General features: G+C 35.9%; 1 protein-coding gene across 1 annotated transcript; it reads right to left on the bottom strand.

Annotated features, from left to right (window-relative positions):
* Window positions 1–206: 206 nt before the first annotated feature.
* On the bottom strand, window positions 207–14739 carry GCS2beta (glucosidase 2 subunit beta). The gene is made up of 11 exons (XM_072300624.1): window positions 14540–14739; window positions 13812–14024; window positions 12873–13048; window positions 11345–11568; window positions 11016–11094; window positions 10255–10416; window positions 6378–6426; window positions 5447–5560; window positions 4499–4689; window positions 3785–3922; window positions 207–2621 (listed from the first exon to the last, which is right to left on the bottom strand). Exons 1-11 carry the CDS (start codon window positions 14634–14636, stop codon window positions 2475–2477), a joined length of 1590 nt encoding a protein of 529 aa, XP_072156725.1. The 5' UTR covers window positions 14637–14739; the 3' UTR covers window positions 207–2474.
* Window positions 14740–15594: the final 855 nt, after the last annotated feature.

Raw genomic sequence — 15594 nt, 5'->3', positions numbered from 1 at the left:
TGCAAGAGTGCTCGGAAAAAATCTTAGTAAATTAATTCGTAAACCACTAACTCATATATGTGCCCCAATGCTAACAAGAATCTGCATGAACACTTAAATGCCCCTCATGTATGCCTAATATACCTTGTGATCGTAAAATTTTGAGGGGTCACTTTAATCTTGATTCAAAAGTGAAAATGGAAAGAAAAATAGGTGAAATGGCTGAATAGCTTCAAAAATTTTACTGTGAATTACAATAAATGCACAAAAATTGGTTCAAAATATTACAGTTCTGACATAATCTTATTTATAAGGTACATATCACAAAGACTTAAAAAACTAGAAACTAACGGATGGTTTTTAGGTAATATCTGCATTAAAAGTTGTGTAGTAGTTGCAGGACATCCAACGAATAATAACCGTTGATTGGTTTAATAAAAAGGTCTTTCATTACATCAGCATCTGAATATTTTAAGTATAGAGGAGAGCCGAGGGGACAAAAGAGATGGAAAGGGAGAAAAATAGATAGAAAAAGAAAAAATAGATTACAGACAGTATATCACCGAAAAAAGAAGATAAAACAATTACAGAGAAACGATACACCTGATCACAAGTAAGACACTAGTATTGACTAATTCTAAATTGAACGTAGCTCACTATTCTATAATAATGATCAGGTAAATCAAGAGACCGATGGAAATGGAAAATTTTACCTAAAACAATAATGGTAAAAATAAAAGCAAAATATGATAAAAAGAAAATCTCTGTGATAAAATTTTTTACAATAATTTCTGCTCCATTTCTTTTGTTATTATCCTTTACGTAACATCCAGTTTGAGCAACTTACATAGTTTAAAATCATTCAAAATAGAGAGTAAGAGACCATTACGAGAAATCTAAACAAATTTGTAAACAACTTCATGAAAATAAAATAAATATATTATACAGAGTTTGACTGAGAAGTAACATTTCGATGGCTAGAGTACAAAAATCCAAATCTCCATTGCAATGTTTCAAAAACTCTACTCATTTTTAAAAAAAAAAAAAAATTGAAAGAGGAAACTAATGGACAGTTTACCTCGGAATTTTCTGTGAATTTTCTTCCCAAATTGAAACCTATCCACAAAAAATTTCAAGAAGAATCACTGGTTATTTTCCTGCTCAAGAGATAAAATATGAACAGAGAATTGCGACAACATTTTCCGAGGTATGCATTTTCCTAGCCATCGATTTGCGTTTCACTCTCCTTTCAGCAGACTTACACGCACGAACCACAACCGGTGTTTTCTTTGCTATTCAAGTAATTCCTACAAATAAATCTAATTCATTCAATTCAGGCTTGATTGCTGTAATTCAAAAAATAAATAATGATTTGGAGTTCTCGGCATACAGTCACCCGTTTCCTATGTCATATTTACAAATAGGTGATAGTGTCATATGAGAAATTTCAAGAAAAAGAGGATGCTTGAAAAAATCAACCTGTTGCCATAGAATTTTTGCCTTGAAACATAAAGACGGGGTAAGAAAGTGAGCACTTCAAAACATGCTTCCTCATCAAAACTTTATGTAGAATGCAGCAAGCACACTGCACGGTTCCAAATTTAACTCAAAAGTAATAAAATGGCATTTTTGTAAGTGTTATTCACCCTTTCTGCTCTCAATAAAAACTAACGTCTACTGAAATAGAATCGGATGTTAACTATTTTCAGTATACTTCTTAACTGCAGAATTTTCTGTATGCTAAATTTCTTTGACTTGTTTACAAGTTCCACGCATTGTAGTAGAGGTAAAATTTTGCAAAGCAAAATGGTGTAGAAGTGCTGTTGATTTATCAAACAAATTAGATTGCTTTCTATCTTGGATTGAACTTACATTGATTTTGGTTTTTCTTGCAATCAACCTTAAATTCTAATGTTAAGAACATGCGATAATTTTGTGTTCATAAGGTGATTTTAGAAGCTTTGGATACATTAAATGTGTTCTGAGTGAAGTTTTAGGGGGAACAAGTCTCGTAGTACTAAATTTTCATCCTGTCTTGTGGTTACCTATTATAATCAATGTTGGCTGATTGACTATAATCCGAAAAATGAGAAATAATCTTGTTGGAGCTACTAAGAATAAACTGCATTAAGCCATTGTTTTGGTTTGTATCCTAAGGCAGACTGATGATTTAGTAATGCTTTAAGCTGCAAGTTAGATTATGATCAATAAAATTTGGACAAATGTTATCCATTTCTTTTTTTTAACGCAAACCCATTGATTCACCCACCAGAAACATTCCCTTCTTCTGATAATAACAACTGATTGGATGGAGATGTACAAATGAGATAAAAATGATTACCCTTGTTTTGGGATGCATAAACATTTTTGATGTTATCAATGCGACAACACGAATGAGATGGAATCGGACACTACCTATCGGTGAGCTTTTGTACTTAAAAATATTTTCAACATAAGTAGCAAATATTGCCAAACAATTTAGGAATTTTCTATCTTTACAACTCATCGTGTTCATGCTGTTCGTATTGTTTGATCAAGTCTAGATGACAGGCAGCTGGTGTGATAAAATCAAATAAATATTCGCACCGATTGGGCTCACTAGCAGAGATTAAAGCTGATTCTAGACCACATAAAATATTGATCTGCAACAGAAAGAAATTTTTTGATATTAGAACATGCGAATAAGCAGTGGGAGGTTTCTCAAAACCATAAAAACTAAAATATGGATCAAAACTCGCCAGAGAGGGCTATTTCTCTTAAAGTTTAATTTTCTGCACAGATTTTCCATAGAAAAATTTTACATGCATATTTAAAGAGGTAAACGACATTATAATTTACAGAAAATTAAAGTTTCATTATGATCGCTGACATTGATTTGAAAAGCATTACTTACAGAATTTACAACCCATACTTTTCCTGTCCCACTATATGTTCGCAAGAAATGTTCATTTTATTTTACAATGTACAAAAATCTTGTTAGACCTAGTTGATCGATACAAAATATTTAAGTTTTTGTAATAATAAGCTTTGCTAAACAGTTCATCTTACAATAAGAGGGGGAAAAATTATATTTGTGCTCATTTGTGAGTTCATTCATCTTTATGATCTTCCTCTTTTCCAGACAAGATAGGGAATGTCAAAACTAGGATATATTTTCCAGGGTTACCACAGAATTCATAAAACGAAATTTCCTGACACTTCCGTGAGTTCTCTGACAAATTCTAGTAAAATTCCCTGACATTTGATGATATCAAGATGGTTAAAAATTCATTTTTCCACCTCTGAACTGAAACAGACTGAAGACAGATTTCAGAACTGACAGAGCTTTTGTTGTTTGAAATGTCAAACATACTCTAGAAAGCAAATAAAGTTGGTTTAACTATTTTTCCCGGACTCATTTGTCATTTTTTCTTGCATTTCCCAGTTTTCAATAATATGTAATAGTAACCCTGTTTTTCCTGTGCAGCAAAAAAATCTACAGAACGGTCACAATTGCTTTAAAACAGAATTCATTTCCAGTGGAAATTTCATTTGATAGGAAATTTTCCTAACCTATAAAAGTTTTCTGAGCATATGAATTGTATATTTGGACAAACACAATTGGTTGATGAGCCTGGAGAAGACCGCAGTCATGAATTTTTTAAATTTTCATCAGTAGCAGAAAAATGAATCATGATTTTAGATACTTTTGATATTCGTCCCAACATTCGATGAGGAAGTTCTGAAACGTTTATGATTGACATCTGAATCCTGATCTCAACTTCTTAAAAACAGTAAAAGGAAGTAAACAAATTAACATGCTTACATGTGCTGATCTGGGAGGACCATTCCAACACGTTTGACCTCCATCATACTTCATTGCATCATATTTGTTTGGTCCAATCCAACCAGCCCAATTTCCTAGTCGGGTTTCCATACCACCACTTACAGGCCTTTGACTTATCTGGAAAATCCAAGAGACATTTAAAGCCTCGATTCTTTGACAGAGAGGAGAAACATGTCATAGCTAACTTTAAACATTATGAAATATAAAAAAAAAAAATTCTGAAGTACGTCTTTGTGGAAGAGTTTGGTTCATTCCTTTCATGAGAAAGGAGCAGTGCTGATGAAACCTTATCACAATATTATCGTCTGTTATGTAATCTTGTTAGAAAAACTGAGAACTAAAGGATAAAATTGAGAAAACTTCAAGCAACATGGACCATCTGAACAAAGGACATTCCAAAAATGATGTGATTCGACTCCCAGACAGGCTGATCTGAATCCATCCACCTTCTTTGAGTTGCGGAACAAACATCATTTTGAAATCATCTGGTGTGAAGTGCACTGATCGTGAGTAAAATTTTCCTTCCCAAAAATCAAATACTATTCGATATTGTAGACAAAAATTTGCAATTATTCACAAAAGAGCATAGTTAGCAGCTTGCTGCTACACATGCTTGCAAAGCATATATTACCGAGTTTGAAAAGTCTAAAAAAAAATACTTTTGGCAAAGAAGAAATATAAGGTTTGACAAACCTGATCAAATGGACAGAATTTGTATGTGTACTCTCTGTCAGTGTATTCAAAGCACTCTCCTTCGAGAGGTGCGAATTCTTCATTAGATCCGTAATCTTTGTTTATAGAGTCCTCTATCTGCTTCTTTTCTCTTTCGATGTCCCTGACAGCTCTTTCAGCTTCGTCATACTCTGATCTTGCTCTGTTCGCACCTTTCAAAGAAAAACATACATTGGTTAAGTGACAAATTACAATAAAATTGTAAAATTGAGTGATCAGCCTACATCCGTGGATTAAAGGGGAAAATAATGAACTGCTTAGTCCAGGGCTCCATTAATTAGTGTGAACAAGCCATTTTTTCTGGGAGATAGAATGAATGAGAGGGCAACATTTGAAGACCTTAAATCAATAACGGGCTGAGTGCCAAAAAGTCAAGTTTCAGTTATTCAACATTTATTTCTCACAGATTGCCCGGCACATACCACGTACCGCTACCTATCGGGGCACACTGCACACTACTGTCATGGTCGTGGCACTCAGCCCGCTTCACGGGTTGCTGTCCTTGGTACAGAGAACACTATTCGAGGTCTAACTCGATTTTCATTTTTTTGGCACTTAGCCCGTTATTGATTTAAGGTCTTCATTTGTGCAGGGAGATAACACTGGCCATTTGTAAGTCTGGATCACAACAATGAAGCATGCTTTAAATCCACGTGATAAGCACTCCGTCTCCTGTGACATCCAGCAGCTATTGGCTATCTGCATGGCCTATTGCCATTTGTCACTTCTGCTCTGGTCCCAAGTATACAATCTAGAGTTTCTGGCAACTATTTGGTAGGGCAGCTGAGAAAAATCTTTTCTTCTGGGTCAACAACAACAAAAAGGAAAAAAAAGGAAACAACAAGAGAGAACGAAAAAAACAAAAATAAAAGGTTCGCTGATTTCATACAGTAATTTTTGGACTCTTACTTTCAATCAATTGTTGAGTTTCTTCATCATACTTGGCTGAGTGATCCGGACTTGGCTCTTCGGAAGCATGATCTTCCTCTTCTTTATCATCCAAATCTCCTTCATCCCCTTCTTCTTCCTTCGCAAATGAAAATGGAAAAAACAAATCAAAATTACGATGGATGGAAGTGAGATGAGTGGTCAGATTAGGAGCAGAGTTGTTAACATTCCATCATATGGACCTCGGTACTTATACACATCATATGGAAAAAAACTCATTCTCACCAAACTTTCCCTTTCAGAGCTCCGCTGTTTGGAGTAACACTAGTTATGACCGATCCAGAAGGCAAGAAGGCAATTGCAGACTCGTTCTGGGTCCATCATCAGTGCAGTACAGTCTCTTGACTTTGCTTACAAGCTGTAAGACGTTCGGTTAAACGGGTTAAGAGGAACAATTTTCAACAAGTGCAACATTAATTTCAGAGCCAGAGAACTTAAATTGTTGAGTTACTCCTACAAAAGAAATAAAATAGCTCAGGGGATGTGGTAAATAAAATGAGCAAAAGTCTCCCATGACAAAAAAGAACATTCGCTGAGCACAAAAAGTTGTTGATGAAAGAGACTGCACATTGACATCATGAATCAATGGTGAGCTACCAGACCACTTATCTCGGTTTGCGATGTTGCAGACTTCTTGTTATACTTAAGTTTTTAAATGGAAAACTATTCCTCGTCAATTTTTGAAAACTTCCCTGAATTTTCCTCTTTGTGGTAAGAAAATTCTGTGAAAGCTTCAGGGAACAATATTGATTTATTCTTCTTCAAAAATTGGAAATGAGAGCGGAGATTTTTAAACACAACATACAAGAAACGTGGTTTGGTTGTTTCACCATCGAAATTCAAAGCAATTATGAAGTATCATGAATTTCACAGAGAGAATCACTAAAGGTACTTGCCTCAGGTTCATGGTCAGGCTCATGATCTGATTCTTCACTTCGATCCTGGAAAAAGTGTTCGGAATACAATTGGAATTTTTAGGTAATTGATAATATAGCAAATCAAGTGATGGATACATACACTCAAGCATAGGCAGGAAAATTTTACAAAAAATGTTTTTCTTCTTTTATAGAATTAGTACATACAGTAGTATGTCCAAGGATTCTTGGTTTTCTACAATTCCATATACGCAGCACTTCAGTGGATTTTTAAAGCACTTATAAAATTTACTCAAAAGTGTTGTGAAAAAAATTTTTTGAATTGAACTAAAATAAAATTTAAAAAAACATTCTAAAAAAATTATAATTTATTCTTATTCTTCCTCTAATAGGCCAGGCACCAAGGGAATGAATATTGAATTAAATGCTGGAAAGCTGGAAATTTTTTTAAAAGACGTATTATGAGGTCCTTAAATAAGGGTTAATTTTGCACCATTCCTGAAGTGGAGCTTTAGCCGCCATCTTGGATTTTTAGGCCTAAAATCGCTTTTTTTTCGGTTTTTGGCCTGTAAGTCAGTGAAAAAGTCATATTTCCGTTAAAATACCTCAGTGCTAAAATCAAGCCTATAAAATTTTCTATTAAAAAGGTGGTATACGTTTTTTCCACACGACCCACCGTTTTCGAGTTATGATCGTCGCAAAGTTGGGCTTTTAAACTCAAAATCGACCGAAACCCGACTTCCAAGTTTCCAGTGCGCTACAACTTAACAAAAACCGAGGAAAGAGAGGAAAACTCATTCCGAAACTAAAATCTGTGATTTCTCAAAAATTAATCCCAAAATCCAAATGCGTGGGGGGGGGGGGGGGCGGGGGCGGCACGGTGACCGAATCTGTGGGCCGCGCGCGCACTGTTTTTACACACCGTGTCGTATCGCGCTGTATTATCAGCTACTAAGTGTCGAATGGCAATCATTTATATTGGTTTAGAGACTCCCGGTCTGATCCAAAGATTAATTGTCATAAAACTCGTGAAGTTGGTATGGCGCGAATGAGAGCGCTAGAGGGCACTTCTGGTGAAATCAAATTTAAAAGGAGCAACCGGGTGTTATGTACCTATTTCTGTAACAGACTGCATCGTTAAATTAAATAATAAAGTGATACCCATTAATCCTACATTTCTTTTTCAAAGGATTTCATTCCTTAAAAAATCATAGACAAAAAATTTGAGGATTATTTTCAATTCGAATTGATTCCTTTTCCATTAGCTCTTTTTGACGAATCTGGATTGCGGAAAATGTCCAACCTAGTGATTTATGACTTTCTTTTCAACTTGTGAAACTGCAGTCAAATTGAAAGGTTCTGTCCGTGTGATTGATGGAGGATTTATGGTTCACAAAATTGTCTGGCATCGGCAAGAAATATTCTCCCAAATACTTGATAAACATGTTGAGTATGTACAGAAAAATTATTCCTCTAACACGTCAGTAGTGTTTGTCGGATATCCGGAGGACAGCGCAGCAAAGAGGACCAAAACAGCGGAACGCTGTCGGAGATCAAAATCATTATTATCTCCAGAAATTATTTTTGAAGAGAACATGTCAGTGACTGTCACACTAAGTAAATTCCTCAAGAACGAGAAAAATAAAAGTCGACTGATAGCTTTACTAAGAGAGAGGTTTGAGAGTGCAGGTATTAAAACTAAACAAGCAAAGGAGGATGCTGACGTGCTCATTGTAAATCGAGTGCTCTGAAAATTCCCCATCAGTCATAATTGTAAGTGAAGACTCTGATCTCTTAGTTATCCTTACAGCTTCAAGCAACTCTAAGAAAAACATTTATTTTCTGAAGTCAGGTAAAGGTAAAGTTCCAAATAAAACTTACTCGCTGAACCAGAACCTAACTTTAGCAGATAATGTTTCATTTACACGCATTCACCGGTTGTGATACCACATCTGCAATTTTTAGGCGAGGAAAACATAAGCTCTTCAAATTGTTACAAAAAGATGAGAGCTTAAAAGTAGCGGCTCAAATTTTCAAAGAACCAAATGCTTCATCAGAGGCAGTAGCTAGTGCAGGGGAAAAATTGTTTCTTTCCCTCTACGGTGCTCGAGGTGATGTATCATTGAATCAATTTAGGTACCATAGTGCTTCACACAAGCGATAAGCAAAAGTGCACCGAATTTAGCTTCCTTGCCCCCTTCTTCAGATTCAGCATGTTTGCATTCATTTAGAGTCTATTTACAAATGCAGATGTGGTATATGGTCACGAAATATCTCTATTACAGTAAGGGGTGGAGACATTGTAAAACTGGATTATTCCCGATTCCGATGCAGAAAGATCCGGCGCCTCAAGAGCTTTTAAAATTAATTTCATGCAAATGTGTGAAGGGCTGTCAAAATTCTTGTTCCTGCCGAAAAGCAGGCTTACACTGCTCTTTACTTTGCAAAAACTGCGAAGGTAGATCATGCTCAAACGTGGCCGATATCATTGAAGATGAGGATAGCATGGATGAGGAAGAAAAGTAAGGATCTCATGTGTAGATTGTCCGGCAAAGATGAACCTCTGCCAGGTGTTAAACATGATTTTTTTTTTTTTGTATTCAGTGAATTTTTAAATAAATGTTCAACTGTCAATCGGAGAAACTTACTGTTCTTTTTTTCTTTGTAAGTGACTCCTTTTTTCTGCTAAATGGGTACGTCACTTTATTTCCATGGCTTTAACAGCTGAAACTACGAACAATTTTGCAGCAACTAACAGAAAGGAACCAGGTGATCTAAGGGCACTTAAGTTGCAGGTTGAGTTCTGTAACGCTTCACCGAAGAAAAGCAAAGAATCATTTTGCAATTTCATTTCAATCACCAAAAAAGCTAACGAACTGTGCGCGTGAGCAGCGGCGCGCTACGGCACTGGGACATCTTGCCCCCCCCCCCCCCCCCCCACGCATTTGGATTTTGGGATTAATTTTTGAGAAATCACAGATTTTAGTTTCGGAATGAGTTTTCCTCTCTTTCCTCGGTTTTTGTTAAGTTGTAGCGCACTGGAAACTTGGAAGTCGGGTTTTGGTCGATTTTGAGTTTAAAAGCCCAACTTTGCGACGATCATAACTCGAAAACGGTGGGTCGTATGGAAAAAACGTATACCACCTTTTTAATAGAAAATTTTATAGGCTTGATTTTAGCACTGAGGTATTTTGACGGAAAAATGACTTTTTCACTGACTTACAGGCCAAAAACCGAAAAAATAGCGATTTTAGGCCTAAAAATCCAAGATGGCGGCTAAAGCTCCACTTCAGGAATGGTGCAAAATTAACCCTTATTTAAGGACCTCATAATACGTCTTTTAAAAAAATTTCCAGCTTTCCAGCATTTAATTCAATATTACCCCCCATATGGATAAGGATTTTTACTGTAAGTACATAGATCTTTGCAGATAATGGAAACAGAAATTCCCTGCAGTTATCAAAAGAATTAATTGCAAGTTTGCGACCTACTGTATTTACTCATGTGTAATGCACAATTTTTTTTAAAAGTTCAAAGTAGCATATTTTGAGCTCCACTTTAAACGCACATCACCAAGAAAATCCTAACAGCATTTGAAAATATTCCTCCCGAAGCAGGTGCACTTCCGACAGAGCAGTGCCACTGCTACAATTCATAATCCGAGCAGCTGTTATCAATCAATGCACAGCAGTGTGGATCATTCATTAAGGAAGAGGCACCGTACAGCCTTCGGGAGTGTGGCCGCAACAGGAAGGATATTTTCGGATACCATGTGGATTTTTAGGCAGAGTGCATTAAAATGAGAGCTTGAAGTATGCAACTTGAACTCATTTTTAGGGGTGTATTTTGTTACAAAAATCACGGGAATACTAAAAAAAAAACAGATGATCTTACCTGGTCATCAAAATCGTTTGATTTGGGAGACGTTGAGCCAGTCTGTTGCTGATTCTCAGCTTCCACTTGTTGTTGGTAAGCAATCAGCAGAGGTTTCAAACGGGGCCATCCAATATCATGAAACTGAGACCAACTATAAGATTCTGCAGCTCCTAGGAAATACTAATGAGAAAGAGAAGAAAAATAAAAATATTACTACGAGTATAATTACGTAAGCAGCTTAAGTAAGATAATGCAAACTGATCGGTATATTTTCACTGTAATCATAATCTTTATTCTTCATATGTAATATGTCAGCTATTTTTCATGGAAAATAATTCTTTTTTTCGCTCCAGCAAAAGTCTGCATTGGGTAAATTACAGTCAATTATGAAAATCAAACGAGGACATTTGATGTTTTTTCAGTAGAAACGTTCACTTGCTAAGGACAACAAAATATTCAAGTTCAATTTGAAATTTACTTGAGAATCCTAACTGTCTCATTAGTAGCTGCTGTGCAGTACGACTAAGTTTCACTTTCAACAGTACTTGAAGTCAACTTCACGACCCATGAAAGGTCTTGGTACTTAAATTATGGTAATGGTGGGCTTCATCGCTAAAAGGCAGCAATAGCTGACTAAATATGCAACTTTAAAGATTAACCTCACGGCTCATTCAGAAGAGGAAAGGATAAATTTTTAATGAATTCATCCGAGGCATTAGTAAATAAAAAATTCAGTTCAAACAAAGAAAGTAGCCATCGTAAAATTTAAAACACTTTACCTGTACTTCCTCATCTGATATTACTCCATCTTTGTTTGTATCAAACACACCATAAGCTTGAACTTCATCGATAGTTATTCTGGGGGAAAACAATAGTGAAATAATGCATTAAATTAACATTTAGAGGGAAAAATTGATACTCAAACATGAAAAAGAAAATTTTTTTGTGCACATTTGACTGTCCATGGGAAAAGAGACCTAGGTCTACGAAATTGAGTTACTGAAGCATTAAGTTATCATGAAAAGGAGCAAGACTCAATAGCATACATTTATGAAAAATTGAAATAACAAAAGGAGTCCATGAGAGAACAAATGAATATAATCCTTACATTTCATCATGATTTTGATCAATGTCGGAGAAAAACTTGAAAATTTCTTGCATTTGTGCATTTTTTTCTTCTTCAGCTACTTTCTTCTTCTCTTGCTCCTCTATCAATCGGTATTTCTCCAATGCCACATTCTCCGAACTCTCGGCTTCTGCTTTCAGTTTTTCTTTCTCTTGCTTCAAATATTCTGCCTCTTGTTTTTGTTTTTCCAGTTGATGTAATCGTTCCTGCAACAAAGTACATAAGTTGTGTTGAGGAAAAAACTTGAATAGAGCATTCTGATATATGACAAAACTTACCAAGTGATCCGCGGATTTAACTAAAAATGTTGTGCTATCATCAGGTCCATTTGATGTTTACTTTCCAGCGCCCTCTTCACCATCACTTAAAGAACGGCGTAGTCAAGATTTCTGGTGAATTCGAAGTTTCAGGTATTGTTCATCTCTTGTTACCTAATCATCATATGTTCCATCGATTGCTTAAATCAACCAAGGGCGCAGAATGTTCTTAACCTCCAAATTTCTTGAGACACCTTCTATACCATTGCGTATAATAATAAAAAAAAAATTCTACACTTTTCTGAACAAAAAGTAGCTTGTTAAATCATTTTATGCATATAATTTGGCAAATCCACGCAAAATGGTATCTCTTTGAACAGAAAAGAGAAAAAGAACCTACTGACTTTGGAATTTCTGGCAGCCTTCACATTCTCCCAAACGACCAAACCATGACCAGCCAATCAATCAATTGATCAACATCTGCACCCCTGAAACGAACTTCCAACTTTCCTTCTATAAGCTGATGGGCATTTACGACTTTTTTCAAAGAATACCCTGGAAAAGCATGATCTTTCAATTTGTTCGAGATGCACTAAACAACCAGAAATAACAAACACTGTTTGAGGTGTAAATATAAAACCAACAAAATAGTGAAAAATGTATTATACTACTGAGGAATAAGAAAGTTACTACTGGTTGAATATCCTGCTAGTGCAAAAATTTCTAGAGCACACAACGAATGCATTGCACATCAAGATGACAAGCTGTCGAGAGGGAATTTAGAAAATAGGAAAGCTGGTTCAAGAAAGCATAAAAAATCACACGAATCTCACCTATCAGTTGCAAAAAGGATGTACTGAAGCTCGAAATGTACCTACTATTTTTAGTCATAAACAAGCGAGTAAGTTTCTTTTTATTACTTTGAATTTTTCATGCTGAATCAAAGTTTGTGGTTTAAAATAATATTCTACTAGGTATGATTCTTTCAGTGTAAACATACTCTTGGCCTATGAGTATCTCTTGGCTGAAAATTTTCTCTCATTTCTAATTCTGCTTAAGAGAATATAGTTCTTTTCTGTTCCCTGAATAATACTCCTAAAAACAATTGTCGATTCTATCACGATGTAAAACAGGTATTTTAAAAGATATTCTCTCAAGTTGAATGAGTCACACTAAAGAATATGTGAAATTTAGATTTTAGAAGGTTTCATCAAATACTTTGATAAGCAACAGCTTGAATGGGTTCAAATTACCTGCTTTTCTTTCTTCATTTTTTTTCCATGGTCACTTAATTGCCGCATAAGTTCACTTCCTTGCCTAACTAATTCTTCTTTTTGACGAGCCTCTTCCCTGGCTGCATAGCCCAATGCATCACAGTTGTTAACACAGTTGGCATGAGTTGCATATTCGTCTGTACCATCACAACAATCTAAAAACATGGTGCAAAACACGGTACCGTGAGTATGATGAGGACTCAAAGGCTAAAACGTGAAGAAGATAAAATGCTCAGAGAGCAAAAACCGTTGAGCAGATGATTTGGTGACATGAAGAGGGAATAGAATAACACCATGTATTTTGACGTAGCCCAAAAAAGTGTTGACAGGGATAACAAAGGTACAGCCATGAGTTGATTAAGGAAACAATGGAAAGCAAGGAAAAAACTTTCTAAGAAAAAACTGAAACGTTCTGGATGGTAAGTAACTCAGACTTTAAAAATTGATGAGAATATGTATAAAGATACAAAATTGAAGGATAGAAACCTGAAAACTGTTTTTTGGTTTAGTCCTTGACTAAAGAAGAAAAACGATCAATTGATACCTTGAAGACAAAACCAACCAAGAGAAAAGCATTGATTTTTTGGTCTTTGTGTTATCAATGTATCATTTCTTTTCCTCTGTTTAAACACCAGACCAAAAATATGATTTTTAACTTTTTATTTTTCAATCTTTCATACTAAATAAGGGAACCAGCCAAAACATTCCAGCCCTTTTTTCTCTCTTCTTCTTCTTAAGTATAAATTGTTAACCAAGTTTCCTGTTGTTATGTGTTTTTGTCATTGTTCATACCATATTTTATTGTCTCAAGCTGGTAAATAAAATTTTTTAACCTCATTGTTTATAGTTAAAGATGACAGACGTGAATTTACCACTTAAAATTTAAACATATTGTATGCAATGTTTTAAAGCAATTACCGCAAATGCCATCGTTGACCCGCGATGATGGTATTAATTGTGGGGTATGTCCAGCATTTGTACAATAGAAAGTTCCATTTGGACAAGCAGATGTGCCTGGTTCATCACTACCATCTTGGCAATCACAGTAGTCATCGTTTACATACACAAAAGGTATGGTGTAACTTCCATCGAAACATGTGAAGTCTGCATTCGGAACGTAGAGGGAGGCTTCTGTAAGAAAAAAAGAACATCAAATCTACTATATGGTCGAAAAACTTCAGGTAAAAAGAATTGGACTAAACTAAGCCAGAAATGTTCATATGAGTGATCTTTCAGGCAAACGGTAACTGTCCCACTTGAATTACTGGCGTTCTAAATTTTATAGCTTCAAATTTAACATATGGAAGACCATTTACACGGAGCTAACTAATTATACCCTATAACTAGCATTTGCGGAAGAATGACATAAATATTCATAGACTTAAAATGTAGACTAAGCTCTGATAGCAATGCAACTAACTCTCTTGTCCGGACAGGCAAATAAGTTGATATTTCAGAGGCAATTTATGAGATCTTTGCGCACCTGGTGCGACTTTCTTTCATTGGGGAATGTGAGTTTTTCAAGAATCTCCGAAGAGGTGAATTTTAAAGGAGTGAGGTCCCTCCTTTCAGTACCTACCCCACAGAAAGTGGGAATGACAAGCCCAGAACCACCTGAACAGATAGCAGGAACTAGAGGTACTTACTTGATAAGGCAACACCTCGAGGCTTTAGTACACTCGAACTGCAAGCTAAACTTAAAATAAACTGGAAAACTAACAAAATATCATAAACCTGAAACATATTAGTGGGAAAGCCGGTTATCAATATGAAGGGAAATTCTCAACAGCTATCTTCCATGTCACTACAGGATCCTTTATCAGAAGATGGGATTTGAGGTTATGTCAATGTTGTCAAAGGAAATCCACCAATAGGAAATAACCAAGTACTGAACGGACGCTGATTGGCTGAGCCGCACCGGAAAAGTGCTGCTTGGGACCGTTTCCGCTTTCTTTTCTCTATGCCGTTTCCGGTTCCGTCACATCTGTAGTCCGTAGTCAAATTACTCCACAGCACAGCCCGCACTCGGCAAGTCGGCAAACATTTTTCATTTGAGAATCGGTCAGGTAGCTACTAGCTCGTCGCAGTCAAAGTAAATTCCAATAAAACCTTCAAAGAACGTGAGAGCGGAAGCCGAAAACAAAATCCAGTAGCTCAGACGATTCATTGGAGAACGTATATTCAACTATTATTTTCGTTGGGATTCATTCCGATCAGATACCAAACATTCAGTCACAGGTCAATATGGAATTTGATTTCGGTGAGGACTCTTTTAAATATCTATTTCCGAGCATTCCATACTTTGATTCCTTTTGCTCAAGCACATGAACCCACCGAAAATATATTCGTAAAACACTTGTTTCTAAGCACGAGTAGATTTTCTCCCTCCTCTGTTGAAAGATGAGCAAATTTAATGTTATAACTTGCATCCAATTCGTACATAATGAAGTGTTACAAAGAACCTATCCTTCTTGCCTACCTACATCTTTTCAGGGACGTCAAAGGAATCTGGGGATCTTGTAAGTAAGATTCAAAGACGACCATAGCTTGAAAGTGGCGGCCTTACCTAAACTACTCTTAAAACCATTTTGGAAACAGGAGACTTGGTCACCTCCTCTGTAATATTAAATGTATAACTGCCCAATCCTAAAATCAGTAAAACCGAGTTGAAGGGGGCAAGTAGGTATGTTTCCTGGAGAAT

Source organism: Bemisia tabaci, chromosome 5 (assembly GCF_918797505.1).
Source record: "Bemisia tabaci chromosome 5, PGI_BMITA_v3".
Lineage (NCBI taxonomy): Eukaryota > Metazoa > Arthropoda > Insecta > Hemiptera > Aleyrodidae > Bemisia > Bemisia tabaci.
Note: the sequence above shows the minus strand (reverse complement) of the source record. Positions and strands in the feature narration are given on the sequence as shown.

Excerpts from the sequence above, each read along its gene's own strand:
- GCS2beta (XM_072300624.1), bottom strand. The coding sequence starts at position 14,636 with ATGTTTCAGGTTTATGATATTTTGTTAGTTTTCCAGTTTATTTTAAGT. Across the intron at positions 14,025-14,539 it reads TCGAGGTGTTGCCTTATCAA|AAGCCTCCCTCTACGTTCCG; the intron begins GTAAGTACCTCT and ends TTTTTCTTACAG. Across the intron at positions 10,417-11,015 it reads TATCAGATGAGGAAGTACAG|TATTTCCTAGGAGCTGCAGA; the intron begins GTAAAGTGTTTT and ends CTTTCTCATTAG.